The 15,103-nt window shown below is 56.7% G+C and overlaps 1 protein-coding gene across 8 annotated transcripts in view; it reads right to left on the bottom strand.

Annotated features, from left to right (window-relative positions):
- Positions 1-10,494, bottom strand: part of PTPRU (protein tyrosine phosphatase receptor type U) — a 74,437-nt gene extending 63,943 nt beyond the window's left edge. For 4 of the 8 annotated variants that reach the window (XM_058677944.1, XM_058677955.1, XM_058677960.1 and 1 more), the window contains exon 1: positions 9,970-10,192. In XM_058677944.1, coding sequence (XP_058533927.1) covers positions 9,970-10,042 — 73 coding nt within the window. In that variant the 5' untranslated portion in view covers positions 10,043-10,192. Of the gene's footprint in view, positions 1-9,969; positions 10,193-10,386 lie in introns of those variants that run through there. The other 4 variants (XM_058677940.1, XM_058677942.1, XM_058677939.1 and 1 more) reach the window with 4 other exon arrangements.
- Between the last annotated feature and the right edge of the window lie 4,609 nt (positions 10,495-15,103).

Genomic DNA, 15,103 nt, shown 5'->3' with positions numbered 1-15,103 from the left:
GCACCAAATTCAAGTGCTAACCCAGAGACACGACACATGACTTCCATTCCTACTGAGCCACAGGTCTCTTTGTCATCAAGGGCAAGCGACAGGCCCTCTCTAGATCCTTCTTCTTGGCACAGGAAATGAGAACAGGGCACCCTGCTATTCTGGCTGCAGGGTGTAATGTGTCCATGAGTAGGACTCATGTGAGGGCAGGGAGAACTACTGGGGGACAGATGTGGAGGGGAGAGTGTGTGAGCGCCGAGTGTGTACATGCATGAGCAGCCCACGATGGGCACACCCAGTGGTGAGTGTGTGCCTAGGAGGGAGCATGCACAGGTAGCAGGGTGAAGGGAGCCGTGTGTGTGCACACACGCACGTATGTGACCAGGGTGTCCTCTGTCCACTGTCCCTGCCACTGCTCCGGTTTTCTAAAGGCCCTGGGTAAGCACAGCCTGTTTGCCATGAGATGCTTGCTCTCTTTGGTTTGTCAACAGAAAATCCAGTTCCCAAAGATGGCACCAAAGAGAAATCAAACTTCTCCTACACATAGGGGGCTAGGATCTTACCCCACACCAGACGCTAAAGCCGCCATCCTAAGTCAGAAAAAAAAAACAAATAAGACCCCAGGGACAAGGTTGGTCCCTTTCATCATCCGAAGCTGCCCCCGCGCCCCCATCCTGGGCAACTCATTCCAATGCTAGAGCCAACACGGGTTCTACTCCTGGGCAGCCTCACTCATCTAACCCTATCCTGGATTCTCCACCCCAACTACCTATATAGCTTCATCTCTGCCTCCCACTTTCTCCCTTCCTAAAGCCCCCATCCTCAGCCTTTAAACTCCATCCCCAAACCCTTGGTAGAGTAGATGGAACCAGGACAACAGCCCCAAGCCCTAGCCCAGCCCATCTCACCATGCTCATTGCCAAATCAACAATCCAGACTTGAGTTGGGCTCCCAGAGGTGCCCACCAGAGCCCTGACTGACAAGCAGGGCTGGCAAGAACTTCTTCATCTACTTACCTGGGGCTCAACATGGCCACAACCAGGGAGACAGTCAGAGGAGGAAAAAAGCTGAGCTGGCCCTACGCACAAGAGCCAACAAAGAGCTCAGTCATGCCAACTTCCTACCATCTGCACTGAGGATAGCAGCAAGCCAAGTGCAGCAGGTGAATCTATGCCACACCCACTCCCCAACTCACAGGTCAGCAGGCACTGCAAATCCTAGCACTGGCACAGTACAGCTATGTTGGCAAAACTGGAGTGGGGGGAATCTGACTCAGGGGCACACACGGAGCAAAACACTGAGCAGAGGCCCACTGAGCGCAGTACACAGATCTACAGCACAGACACCCGGGTCAGACAGAGCAGGGGGTCATGGCCTATGCGGTGCAAGGACCTGCACTTTATAAAGGCATCATGGACCAAGAGGGCAGAGCCACAGGGTGGCACATGGAGGGTTCCCTGTAGCAGCTTCCCACTGCACAGAAGCAGAGGTAATGAGAACATCAGGGAGCTGGGCATGGTGTACACACACCCCAGGACAGAATCGGCAGGACCATATAACACAGCATGAAGGTGTCACATGTGCGGCAAGTCTGACAGCCAGGACTGCACCAAATGTAGCCACCACGGCCATGCCCCTTACAGCACACTGGGCTGGTTCCCAGTGCTGCGCCACAGCTGAGTGGACACAGGAGGAGTTTTCTCCCTCTGTAATACTTGGCCATGGCTAAGGAAAAGGGAAGAAACTCTGCATTCTCCCGCAAGGGTGTGTCCAGTGCAGGCATGCAGGAACCAGAGACACAGACAAGGGAAGGATGCAGAGAGGGACAGAATCAACTGCTGGCTGCAGCAAACAAGTTCACAAATGCAAGTTCACTAAGGTCCCGGAGCACTGACAGTTTTGGACTCCAGTGCACTGACAAGTGGTTGCAAAAATACAGTGTGCAGTGCAGGTGTGCATGGGAAGGTGGGTTCAAATCCAAGGGTTCTAGGTCTTGAAATCCAGGGAAGGACACAAAACCCAGCAGAGAGCAGGTATATGGCAGAGGGAAGGCCCTGTGGCAGTGACAGTGCACAACTGCCATGAGCAGGACTCTGCTGGCAGTACTGCCACACAAACCCAGGCCAGGGAAATCCCATCCTGCAGAAGAGGCACAGCCTCCCTAATTCTATGCTGGGGCACAGGTGCACTGTGGGGAGGAAATTCAAGGCAAACCTGGTGCCCACCTGGGGCTGCAAAGGGAAACTTGGGAAGTCACTTGCGAAAGGCTGAGATGCCATGGAGGGCAGTGGGGCAGCACAGGACTGGGCGAGGAGGCACATGGCCAGTGCGCACAGTAAAGCAGAGGCACGAGTGCTACGGGAGGCAAAGGGACACCTGTGGAGTGCACAGGGACTCAGGCAAACCCACATGGCTGCCGCGGTACAGGTGCCTACTGTAATGATGCATTGCAGGGCAAAGACGCCGCATGCTGTCGTGCAGTGACGGGCATGCTGAGGAGCTAGGCCCAAGCCCCTGGAGGGCACACATACCCAGGACAACACTGAGTGACCAGTGAGGTCCTGTCATGTTGGGACAGCAAAACTCAATGAGGCTGTCAGGCAATGTAGCTTTCAAAAAGCCAGAAATGGTGGCAAGCAGTGGGGCAGTGTCCAGAGTCCCAGAAGAATCCCCCTTCCCAGTGGGAGACAGCAGCGCAGAAGAGAGCTACCAAGAGCTACTGGGCAGGACAACTGGGCAGGGGCACAGGGCAAGACGAGAGTACAAAGGGAGCTCAGGATTCCCTACACACCCAATGCAATGCCAGGCAGCATGGAGTACAATGTGAGTGCTGGATCTGGGTGCCCTAGAGGGCACACTCACAGGGCCATCTACACCGTGCTGCAGTGCAGCTAGCAGGTGTAAGACATCAAGGTGGCATCAATGTGCTGCAGGAGGGCTGGGGAAACCACACCCCCAGGGGGTCCTGTGCCCACAGCTTTGTCAGGCTGGGCCAGGGCTCAGTCCAAGGCTTGGGACTCAAGTCACATCTGCCCTGTGGACTTCCTTCCACCTTGACCCCAATCCGCCACCATCGCCTGCCCCGGTGACTATCCAAGGGCACAGAATGAAGCCGCTGCCACCCACGAGGCAGGCAGTCCAGAATTGAGCCCATTGTGCAGGTATTTATGTCCAAGCTGGGCACCAGCAGGCTGGCAGGCAAACAATGAAGGCACATGCTGTTGAAAAGCTTTTGGATGATTAAAGCTCAGCCCCTGGCCCCCAGCCCAGGGTGGTGCGGTGAGGGGCAGGATGATGGAGGGTGGGGAAGGGAGTCCTACTGAATTAGGCCCTGGCCCAAGGTAGGAGGAGGTGAGATGAACAATGGGGAGGAAGGAAGAAGACAGCCAGACTCAAGCAGCCTGTCCCTCCATCCCGGCCACCTTCACTCCCTCCAGGTCTCGACTTCATCAGAAGCCAAGAACAAGCTTTTCTGAACATACACGATGCCCCCACACATGCTCGCATGCATACAGTTCATGACGGCAAACACTAACACGGTGCTTCGAAGTGCCCGCTGGTTCTAAATGAGATGGGTACAAATACACCCCACACACCCTTATGACAACCCTATGCGGGGTGCTCAGCCACCATGCCCATCTCACAAACGAGAATGCCAATGGCTCACGGAGGTCAGGTCTTGGCCAGGAGTCACACAGTTATAAGTTCTAGAGCAGGATCTGAACCTATTCTGGATGCTGTTTACCAGTCCCCTCTCCCACAAACCACACACACACACACACACATTCTGAACAATGTCTATACCCCTCTGTCAACCAAGACACACTTGTCCAGTACACATAGGTTACTGACATCTCCCAGTTATCACTTCCTATCCCTCAGCTGTCCCACATACCCATTACCTCCATCTCCAACTGTCCCTAACCCTCGGTTATTCCCCTAGCACCACCTGTCTCCTCACTGGCTAGGCTGTCCTCAATCCCTAGCAGTGACCTTGTCCATGTATCCCCAATGATGCCTCTCCATAATACCTCCATCCCAATCTGTCTCCCCAGCTCCTACTCTGACATTCCCAAATCTCAGCAGCTCCACAAAACCCCTTTTATCTCATCCCTTTTGATTCAGCATTTGGTCCTGGGGTCTGCACCTGGCAACTCTGCCAAGTTCTCCTGAGTCATCCAGCAACCATAGCTTCTGAGCTCTAGCATCCCCCCCTAGCCATCCTTCAGGCAGCAGGAGGCCATATCCAGCTCCAGCAAGGACGCCTGGCCTTGACCATACCCCTGGAGCCCAAGCTCCTCCTGACAACCACTCCAAGCCTTTTCTACCCACTAGAGGCTCACATGGATGCCACAGCTTAGGGGACACCTGCTATGTGTAACAAGGTCTTCACGACCAAGTATGACAGAGGCCCAGCTTAGTGGGGAGAGGAGGAATCACTGAGCAAGTGACCATAGACCTGGACTCTGAAGACTGAGCAAGTGGGCAGTGCCCAGGAGAAAGGACGAATGCTCTCAGAAGAGGGGTGTGGCATGTGCAAAGGCAGAGAGGTGCGAAAAGCCCACGGAGGGGGCTGCAGGAGCAGCAGGTGGCCCGGCCATCAGGGCACAGCCAGTGGGGAGCATAAGTGGGGTCATCAGAGGAAAAGCATAATGTGAAGTGGAAAAGAAATGACCAGACTGGCACTGCCTTGTGGGCCAGGCTATGCATGCGTTTTGTTCTGCAGGGGTTGGGGAACCTTCAGCTCAAGGCAAAGCATCCTATGCCTGCCTAAAGGAGGCCACCATGGTCACAAGTGAGAGCAAGAGGTAGAGAGCAGAGCAAGGAAGAGCTGCTGCATGAGCCTACATGGGAAATCACAAGTCTGGAGAGAAGGATTCAGCACAAACTTCTCGGTGGCTGCTGGGGCACCGTCCACCCCTACAGTGCCCAGTCTCGCTCCCCACTATGCTGCAGACCTGGCACCTGCAGAACCTCCTGGACCAGTGGGGACATCCTCTCGGATGACTATGAGAACAGCCAGCAGCTACGCAGGACTTCCGTGGACCAGGAATCCGGTCAATATAACGGAAGGCCTAAACATTTGAATTCAGCTCAACACATTAAGATGGAAGAAAACCATGTGAGCAAATGGTTATCACATCAGACAACTGGAGGACCAAGATGCCCACCAAGGCACAAAGTTCTATTGGACAACACAGGTCTCCTGGCGACTGACCAGGGAGACTCCAACCCATGAGGCCTCCTTCCGTGGCTCCTAGCTTTGGATCTGGAGAGAGACTGGGGTGCAAGCCTCCAGGTAAGGAGGGTGTCAGAGGCTGAGCTGACCCCAGCTCCCAGTCACTCCCACCCAACATCTCACACATGTGCACCTCACTCTTGGATGAACAGCCAGCCACAGGACACCAGGGCACCTCCACACCTGAACATACAAACAGAAAAGGGACCCCCCCACACACACACTCTCACAAACACCTGGATGCTTCATTTCATGAGAATCCTGCAGCTAGACACATGGACAACCTCCCACCCAGGTGTCTGGACACAACACTAAGATACCTACAGTTGATTACCCCTAAACCTGAGCAGCCCTGACAATTCACACACCCACCTTCCCTTCCCCAGGCCCTGGGGTAGCCTGTGTGCCTTCTCTCATGTACCCACACCTGGGTCACAGAACACCCGCACCTAGACACGGAGACATCAGCCACCCACACTGACAGCCCACCCAACTACAGGACCTTAACACATGGATCTTCACCCCTGGGCCCAAAGCAGCCAGTCACCTGCTAACCCAAACTCAGATCCTGCTACACCAGGGTAAAACACATGGCCAGATGCCCTGCCAGGTACCACAGGCCCTGTGCCCCTTACTAAAATCGCAATTTCTCTCTCTTTCTCTCCCTCTCTCTCTCATACACACACCCCTGCCAGGGGCACCCACAGCAAATAGCCCTCCTCCCTTCCCTCCAGCTCAGAAAAGGCCAGGACAGAGGTTACGACCCCCATCCCAGACCTGGAGTTGAGGACTGAGCAGGGTCTGCCAGCAAGCAAGTTCCTCTCCCGCTCCTGACCCAGGGCTCCTCCCCCAGAGGCTGGATGACCGTTGGGACTCAGTGCCTCACCAACTGCCAAGGCCTCATCACAAAGGACTGAGCCTGGGGGCCGGGCAGGGCCGTGCCAGCTGCCGGGCTGGAAAGCAGCATGCACATGCAGAGGGGCTCGACGTGGGGGTGGCCGTGGGGGTAGCAGGCAGTAGACCTGCTTCTTCCACCAGCGACTTCACCTCCCCAAGTCCCTGGATGACACTCTCTACGTGGCCTTTTCATAACGTAATACCATCCCCCAGCAGAATTTTCCAGATTCCTGGAGGGAAAAACCTAGCTCTTTAATCTCCACTTTTAGTGGAGTCAGTGCGCCCCCATCTGGTGTCTCCAGCTCTGAACTTGACCCACAGCACTTCACTGATTCCTGAAGCCCCGCAGATGAACTTGGCCTGGTGGTCCAGACCTTGGTGGAGCACTACGGGTTCAGAGGCGAGTGAAACGCCCAGTCCCTGTCCTCCCTGGGCTCACGGTAAGGGTGGCAGGACTGATAAACTGTAATTACAAGAATGACAGTGCTGGGTAAAAACTCAATGGATTCCCACCCCGCTCCTGGGCTAGCACAGGGCACAGGTAAGCGGGCTTCAAGGAGGAAGCGAGCAGGAGTTCACCTGCAAAGAGATGAAGCTGGAGAGCTCCCAGATAGGGAGAAATGGAAGCCTGTGCAAGGGCCCAGGCAAGGGGCTGCCAGGAAGCTGGAGCGAGTGAGCCAGCCTGGCCAGATCCTAGGATGCAAGGGGCAAATGCCCCCAAACAAGCGGCTGGACAGACAGGCAGGCGCTGCAGCCAACAACACAGCCAAGATCTAGAGGGAGGGTTTCACCCCAAAGGCAGTGGGGAGCCTCCAAAAGGCTTTACAATTTATCTGTTTGTTTGAAAGGCATAATTGGAGTTACAGAGAGAAAAAAAGAGATCTTCCATGGGCTGCTTCACTTTCCAAATGGCCACAACAACAGGGGCAGGGCCAGACCAAACCCAGGAGCCTGGAACATCATCCAAGTCTCCCATGTGCATGGGCTAGCCTCTGCTCCCTTCACAGGCTCATTAGCAGGGCACTGGATTGGAAGAGGAGCAGTCGGGACTAGAACCAGCACCCATTTGGGTGCTCGCATTAATCTGATGTGCCACAATCCCAGCCCCTCAGAAGGATTTTAACCCAAGGTTTCAAATGTGAATTTTAGGAAGGGCTCTGGCACCGGGTGGGGAAGTGAGAAGCTGAGGGAAGCCTCCCTGCAGGTGAAAGATAACTGAGGATAGAGAGAAGCAAGCAAATGAGGGAGACTCTGAGCAGGCAAATGGTCAATATACAGCAGCAGCACATGGGGACGGCAACTCAGAGGAGGGTGGGGAGGGAGCCAGGGGCCCAGGGCACCCACTGAGACCCTGACTAACCCTGCCCTGCACAGAAGGGCCACCCCACCAGCCAGCACAGCCGAACAGAAGCTTGGAAGGGTGGCATCTTGCGTGGCTCCAGCAAGCAAATGCCCACTCCAAGGCTGGGCAGGAAGTCACTCAGCTTAGACACACTCCACCCAACCCCTCACCACAGACTGCCACTCCCACCAGGCCCTGCAGAGTTCCCTCTCACAAGCCCCAGGCAAGAAGCAGGCTGCTGGGACAAGCCATATTGCCCAATCTGAAACCACTGGGCAGCCTCTCCTTCATTCCTGCAGTCCACAACTCACAAAGGACAAAACAAGCCTGAACACAGGGGGACGGATCTCTGCAGTGTAGACATCACACATCCCTACCTGGGAAACCTATGAGGCCAGCAGGGACCCAGGACAGGGGCACGGTGATGTCACCTCTCTCCTGGCTGTTTCTGAATCGTAGCCACAGGGGTGATGTCAGGAGCCTGAGAAGTCACACGGCCATCAAGCGGAGGGGGAAGGTACATTTGAACCCATCTCCCCATTGGCCTCAAATCAATCTCCAGGGCTTTCAAACAATACTGGCACCCACAAAGCCTCACTTCTCAATCTACCAAGTGCTGTGCACAGTTACTGCTGTGCCCAAAAAGCAGGTGGGAAACTGAGGGATAAGCCCCCCCGCTGGCAGAAGCTGAGACCCGGGAATCAGGGTCACTGTGCAGGAGTAGGGGTGAGGGCACAACTGCTGGAGGGCTGAGCAGGGGGAGGGGAAAGATGGGGGAGGGAGGTCTCACTAAGCCACCATCTTGTGCACAGCGAGGTCAAAGCGGCAAGCGTGGGAGGCTGGGACCAGTGCAGCGACAGAGGGCGTGACTGGATCCCGAGGAGGCGGTTGTCGTCTGGAGCCCGAAGGAATCTCTCCCCACCAAGGCAGACCGGCACGTGTCGGCTCGGATCCCCGCCCGAGGCGTCTCCCCGTTACTCTGCACCGGTGGAGAGGGTCCCCAGGTGAAGGGCTGACTCAAAGCGGCAGGAGGGGACACAGACTGGGCTCCCAGGCCGTAAGGCAGGGTGTGGGGCGCGCGCGCGCACACACACACACACACACACACACACACTCACAACACAAGGCACCCAGGGCACACGCCGTGCGGGCACACCTAAGCTCTTCACACCACAGGCAGATACGCAGACACACACACACACACACACACACACCAAGAAGGTGGAACCCGACTACGGAGACGCCAGGACACACGGCGACACACGACGCACGTCCACGCGGACAGACCAGCAAAGTTGCCGAGTGGACCCAGCGAGCGTCCCGGGAGACCTCGGCATCACCGGTGCCTCCTGCGCACCACGGGAAGGGGCACCGGGCCGCAGCCACTGGCCAAGCCCCGCCCGCGCCCCGACGTCCAGCTTCACCCGGGACACGGCCCCACAACTACCGCCATCCGGCCATCCTCAGGGCAGGCAGTGCCGGTGGGGCCACCCGGAGCGCCCTCCAGCTCGCCGCCCGCGCCGGCCCTCCCCTCCCAGGCCGGGCCGGGCGCCGCCTCGGATCAGCGGCCAGCCAGCGCCGCGCCGAACTTGCGAAACAACAAACAGCCCGGCTCATCGGAGTCGGCGGTTGCGAGCTCCAGCGCCACGGGAGCCCCAGGCCGGACCAGACTCCGCGCGGCCCACGGCCACCGCCGCCGCGACAACTTGCTCGGGCCGGGCGCGCCACACTCGCGCACTCGCGCGCACGCACACATCCTGCCGGCGCCCCCTCGGCGGCCGGGCCCGGGCACACCCGTCCGCGGCTCGGCGCGCATCCCACTGGCACTCCATACTCCCGGCCGCGAAGCCAACGCGCCCCGACACTCACAGTCGCGCACACACACGCCCGGCACACCGGGAACCGCTCGGACCCACACAGCCCCCAGCAGTGCGCACAACACACACACACACACACACACATACGCCGGACACTCCCACACGTACACAGCGCACACACGGCGATCGGACACACACGGACATGGACCTCACAAGCACACACCACGCATGAGTTCCCCGGCCGCACTCAACACACCTCTATGCTCTCTTCTCTCTCTCTGTCTCTGTCTCACACACACACCCCAAACACGCAACGCTAGTCAGCACAGACCCAACTCCCGCCACAGCACCAAACTCAGCTGCACACACACAACCCACTCGGAGGCACACACACACGAGCCCTGGGCAGACACTCGGCACACACCCAACGCCTAGAGGCGCACCACATTCGGCCCGACACACACACACACACACACCACAGCCCCTTGCCTTGCACACGCAACTCCCCGGACACACATTCGCAGTCACCCAACATGCTGGACACACGACCGCCCTCCCACCCTCAGACCCACGCCGGGAGCAGGATCGCAACGCCCGGCCGCACAACACTCAGACTTTCTTCCGAGCTGCGCCACGGGCCCCCGGGGCTCGGCGGGGCAAGCTCCGTCCGACCGCTGCGCTCTTACCTGCCGGAGTCTCGGTCTCCGGCGCACAGAGCTGGAAGGTGAGCGCCAGGACCAGCGCCTGGGCGCGGGCCATGCTGGGGGCGCCGCCGCCGGCCCCGGGGCCCGGTGCTGGGGGGCGGGGGGCCGCCGCCGCCGCCGGAGCCCGAGCCGAGCCCGAGGCGAGCCGGAGCCAGAGCGGAGCAGCGCGGCGCGGAGCGGGACTGGCGCCGGAGTCCAGAGCGGGAGCCGGAGCGAGCGGGGCGCTGACGTCAGGCCCGGCCGCGCCATCGGCGGTCTTGCGGCGCCCCCCGCTGGCAGCCGCGCAAGCTGCTGCGGGGGTCTGGACGCCCGCCGGGGCCCTGCGTGTCCCTCCCTCCTTTCCCCCACAGCCCCCTCTTCCGTGCACGGAGGCCCTTCGGCCCGGCGTGAAAGCCTCACCTTGCCTAGGCTCGGGCCAGGGAACTAGCATTCTCGGGCGAACACACGCCTCGCTCCTGGAGAGCCTGGCAGGACAGTGACCCAGGGACATCTGACCTCTCTGCCTCAGCTCACGCTTGGGTCCCCTCTGCCTTGGCCCATTCGCGCGGTCACGCCTACCTTCTGGGACCCAGCGCTGGCCGCCTACCAAGAGTGGTGTTATGGCTTGGAAAACGCTGGCTTTCAGAAAGTTGTTCCTGTTCCCGATGTGTAGTCGCTGTCGCTCGCTAACCCGCACTGGTCCTAACCTACCCGACTCTAGCGGCTGCACAGGCTCACTACATTGGAACATCTGCTGGCTGCACAGTGATCCACAAACCAGTCGCCCCTGTAAGACCTGGCATCTGTTGGGTGCTACACCCATGCGGGCTCATTTAAAATCTTCGCCATGATGTTATGTTAGGTGTGCATCGATATATTCTCTTTACAGGCACGGAGAAAGCTTCAGGACGAGCCAGCATCAAGCGTGTCTTGCTTAGGGCTGGTATTGTAGCGCCAAGGGCTAAGCCTCAGCCTGGGGTTCTGGCATTCCGTGTCTCCACCTGTCGGCATCCAGGCTGCTCCAGTTCCAATCCAGCTGCCTGGTCATGCATCTGGAAAAGCAGAACAAGATGGCCCAGGTGCCTAGATTCCTGCCTCCTGGCGCTAGCCTGGCCCGTCCTGGCTGCTACAGCCATCTAGGTAGCAAGGCAGTGGATGGAAGATCTCTCTCTCTCTCTCTCTCTCTCTCTCTCTCTCTCTCTCTCCACGCCCCGCCCCCCCGTCTTGCAAATCAGTGAGCTAAATCCTTCTTTCAAAATTTTGCCCTGATGGCCTAGCAGCTAAAATCCTTGCCTTGAACACGCTGGGATCCCATATGGGTGCCAGTTCTAATCCCGACAGTCCCACTCTAGCTCCCTGCTTGTGGCCTGGGAAAGCAGTTGAGGACGGCCCAAAGCCTTGGGACCCTGCACCCACGTGGGAGACCTGGAGGAAGTTCCTGGCTCCTGGCTGCAGATTGGCATAGCTCCAGCTGTTGCGGTCACTTGGGGAGTGAATCATCGAAAGGAGGGAAGATCTTCCTCTCTGCCTCTCCTCCTCTCTGTATACCTGACTTTCCAATAAAAATAAATCTTTGGAAAAATTGCCTTGCCAGGAGCCAGCACTGTGCTTGAACAGGCTAATTCCCCTATAGTCCAGTGTCCCATGGAGATGCCAGCATTGTGTCCCGGCAGCTCCACACTTGATCCAGCTCCCAGCGTATGGCCTAGGAAGGCAGTGGAAGACGGCTCAGGTCAGCCACTTAGGAGACTCACAAGAACCTGCTGACTCCAGCTGCAGATCAGATTAGCTCTTGCCGTTGCAACCATCTGGGGAGTGAACCAGCAGATGGAAGATCTTCGTCTCTCATCTCTGTAAATCTGCCTTTCCAGTTAAAATAAATACATAAATAAATCATATTTAAAAAAATAAAAGCCGTCTCGTTTGACTTGAATGGAAGCTAACCCTGCCTCCCGTGGAAACCCAGTCGTTCACAAGCACTACACACTTCTCATATGAGGGAGGGAGCAAGACAGACCTGCACCCCTTCCTTCATGGAGCTCACGTTCAAGAGCAAAGAACAACGGCAAGCCCAGGGAGCCGATTCCACCTCCCTTACCCCATTCACCAGCGAGCCGGGCAGAGGGCCAGAGGGAGAAGGGGATTACCGCAGCAGCAGGACATGGGCGTCATCTGGCTCCGCCTCTAGAACCTGCACCCTCTCACAGAAGACCTCTGTGGATCCGTGTCTGCTCAGTAATGAATGAATGAGTGAGTGGAGGAATGAATGCAGGCAGGGCCCCTACCTCCAGGAAGTGTATGCCCTAGAAGGAGAGACTGACAGCAAACACACCAGTAACTGCAGCCTGAGACAGGCATGCTAAAGGAACAGAGTGGGTGTTGTGGTAAGACACTGGAGGTCCCTCTTCAGATACGAGAGTCCCAGAGAGCTTCCTGGGTAAGTGACCTGGTGACATGTGGGCTGAAACCTGAAGCATGAGAGGGCACCAGCATCATGCAGTCCAGGGGAGGCCACATCGTGGTCCATGAGGACAGCCCAGGTAGAGCCAGAAGGAGGAGGAGCTACAAGGAGGCCAGGGCAGCTGGGATAAACTGAATGGGGCAAGAGTGGGGAGGTGGCAGGTGCACGTGGAGCGGTCAGCAGGGTCTGCAAGCCCAAGGTGAAGAGCAATGGGAAACAAAGAGTACGGAGCTCTGTTCTCTCTGTTTAAGTTCCCCATCCAGCAGGATGAAGAACCCGGTGACACTGGACCAAGTCTGAGGGTTCAAGATGCATACAGGCCCACTGTGCCCACCATCCCCCCACTCCCAGATGGCTCCATGCAGCAGTCAGCACACCCAGAAGCTATCCCAGAACTGGGGGCCAAAGGTTCCTGGGCTTCTCTGCTGTGGACACTGGTACACTCCAGGCTGGATTGGGGGAGGGTCCAAAAGACCTCTCTGTGTGGGAAATGAAACAGTTAAGAGTCACAAGAAGAGACAGACAGAAGCCAAAGTCAAGGTGCAGGAAAGAAAACAAATAGAGGGCCTAACGCAGTAGCCTAGTGGCTAAAGTCCTCGTCTTGCAACTGTTGGGATCTCATATGGGCGCCAGTGCTAGTCCTGGCTGCCCTGCTACCCATCCAACTCCCTGCTTGTAGCCTGGGAAAGCAGTGAAGGACAGCCCAAAGTCTTGGGACCCTGCACCCATGTGGGAGACCTGGAGGAAGTTCCTAACTCTTGGCTTCTGGCTTCAGGTTGGCTCAGCTCCAGCCACTTGTCGTCACTTGAGGAGTGAATCATCCATCAGAGGGAAGATCTTCTTCTATCTCTCCTCCTCTCTGTATATATGATTTTGCAATAAAAATAAATACACAAATCTTTTTTTAAAAAAGATAACAAATAGAGAGTTGCTGGGGCAGAGAAGAGGCCTTGAGGGGAGACAACGTCAACAAAAACAATGGCCAAGGTTGCTCTTGGCACAGGACTCTTACAGGAGCCTGATGATCACAGTTTACATGAACCCCATTTCACACATGTGGAAATTGAGGCCCAGAAACCATAGGACACTTGCCCCAAGCCACAGTGCCAGTCAGTGGTGGGCCTGGGACTTGAACCCAGGTCTCACTGAGTTCCAATTCCTAAGCTCTTTGTGCAGGGGGAAAAGTGGCACAAACTACCACAGAAGTAGAAAGTGCCCGTGCAACAGGTGGACAGATGCCCAGACAACATCCCACTGTCCTTTCCAAAGATCACAAATTTCCATAATCCTTGTAAAAGGAAGGGAGGAAGGAAGAAAAGAATTAGAAAGAAAGAGAGAGAGGGGAGGAGAAAAGGAAGGAAGGGAGGAAGGAAGGAAGGGAGAAAGGCAGGCAGACAGTCCTGGCCTGAAGTGACCAGCCCAGATCTAAGGGAAAGGAGATGGCCCCACAGACAGTGGCCAACCAAGAGGAAATTCAATTACCTGTACTCATGGAATATTTATGACACCTGCCAGCTTCCAGGCCCCATACTGAATGCTGGTGTCATGGAGATGAACCAAGCTCAGCCCGAGGGGCATGTAGGCACATAAATGACCAAGGACAATGTCCTAAAGGTCATGAATACAGGCCAGAGAAAACACAAAGGCAGCGGGGTTGGCTCAACCTACAGGGTGGGGAAACAACAGCAAAGAAATGATATGTAAAGCTGGGGTTTTCCGGGTAGGTAAGGCAGGCAAACCTGGGTAAAGGCAGGCAATGAGGAAGGTTGGCGCTGGGCACAGATGTGCTGTGCTGCGTCCAGTAGCAAAAAATAAAATAAAATAGAGCTGGAAGGACAGAAAGACAGTCACCCTGCAAACTGTCCTATATGCACGGCCGGGACACCCCCCACAGCAGTCCGTCTGAAACTGTGCCCCTGGGGGGACCCCCGATGGTTTGGCTTAAAAGTGAAGACTACAGAGGTGCAAGGCAGGTCAAAACTCAATCCCCCAAGAAAGGAGGGAGGGCTTCTTGGTCAGGATGATGTTGACAGCTCAATGTCATCCATGGAGCAGCCTTACAAAAGAGGATTATTTGGTCCCTCCTGGCCCCAACAGCCTGTGTGTCCAGACAGAGTAACATGTGCACCTGTGTGTACACTCACAGGTGATTGGGGCACCGTGTCCCTCCCCGACCATGGGACATCAACTCTAACAATAAAAGCCAGTAAGGACACCTGGGGAGTATGTTCTAGGAGCAGGAACCTAACCTGAGCATCTAGCAGGTGATGTTTCTCACTGAATCTTCACAACAGTCCAATGGGTCCAAGTGCTAAGCTTCGAATCAATGACATCTCACCAGACCCTGACAACCCTGAAACACAACCCCTACTCCCTCAGTCAAGAAATGAGACATACAAAGGCCAGGAGGCTTCTCCAAATCCAATGGCTGGAAACAGGCAGGGCCGGGACTCTAAGCCGGGCATGCTGAGTCCTGCTCCCACACTCTGGCTCGGCATGCCTGGGGGACATGCTGTGAGCAACAGCAAACAGCAGAAGGCCTCTTCATGGGCTTTCACGCCCCGTTGTGTCCACGGAGCCTGCTCCCCAGCCCACCTGCATGGTCCCAGACCTCTCCCCCAAGATCCTCGGTCAACACGTCTGAGTGGGGAACTCAGAAGACCCGACTGCACCCCA

Source organism: Ochotona princeps, chromosome 2 (genome assembly GCF_030435755.1).
Source record: "Ochotona princeps isolate mOchPri1 chromosome 2, mOchPri1.hap1, whole genome shotgun sequence".
NCBI lineage: Eukaryota > Metazoa > Chordata > Mammalia > Lagomorpha > Ochotonidae > Ochotona > Ochotona princeps.
The sequence above is the reverse complement of the archived record's forward strand: the minus strand, read 5'-3'. Positions and strand labels throughout refer to the sequence as shown.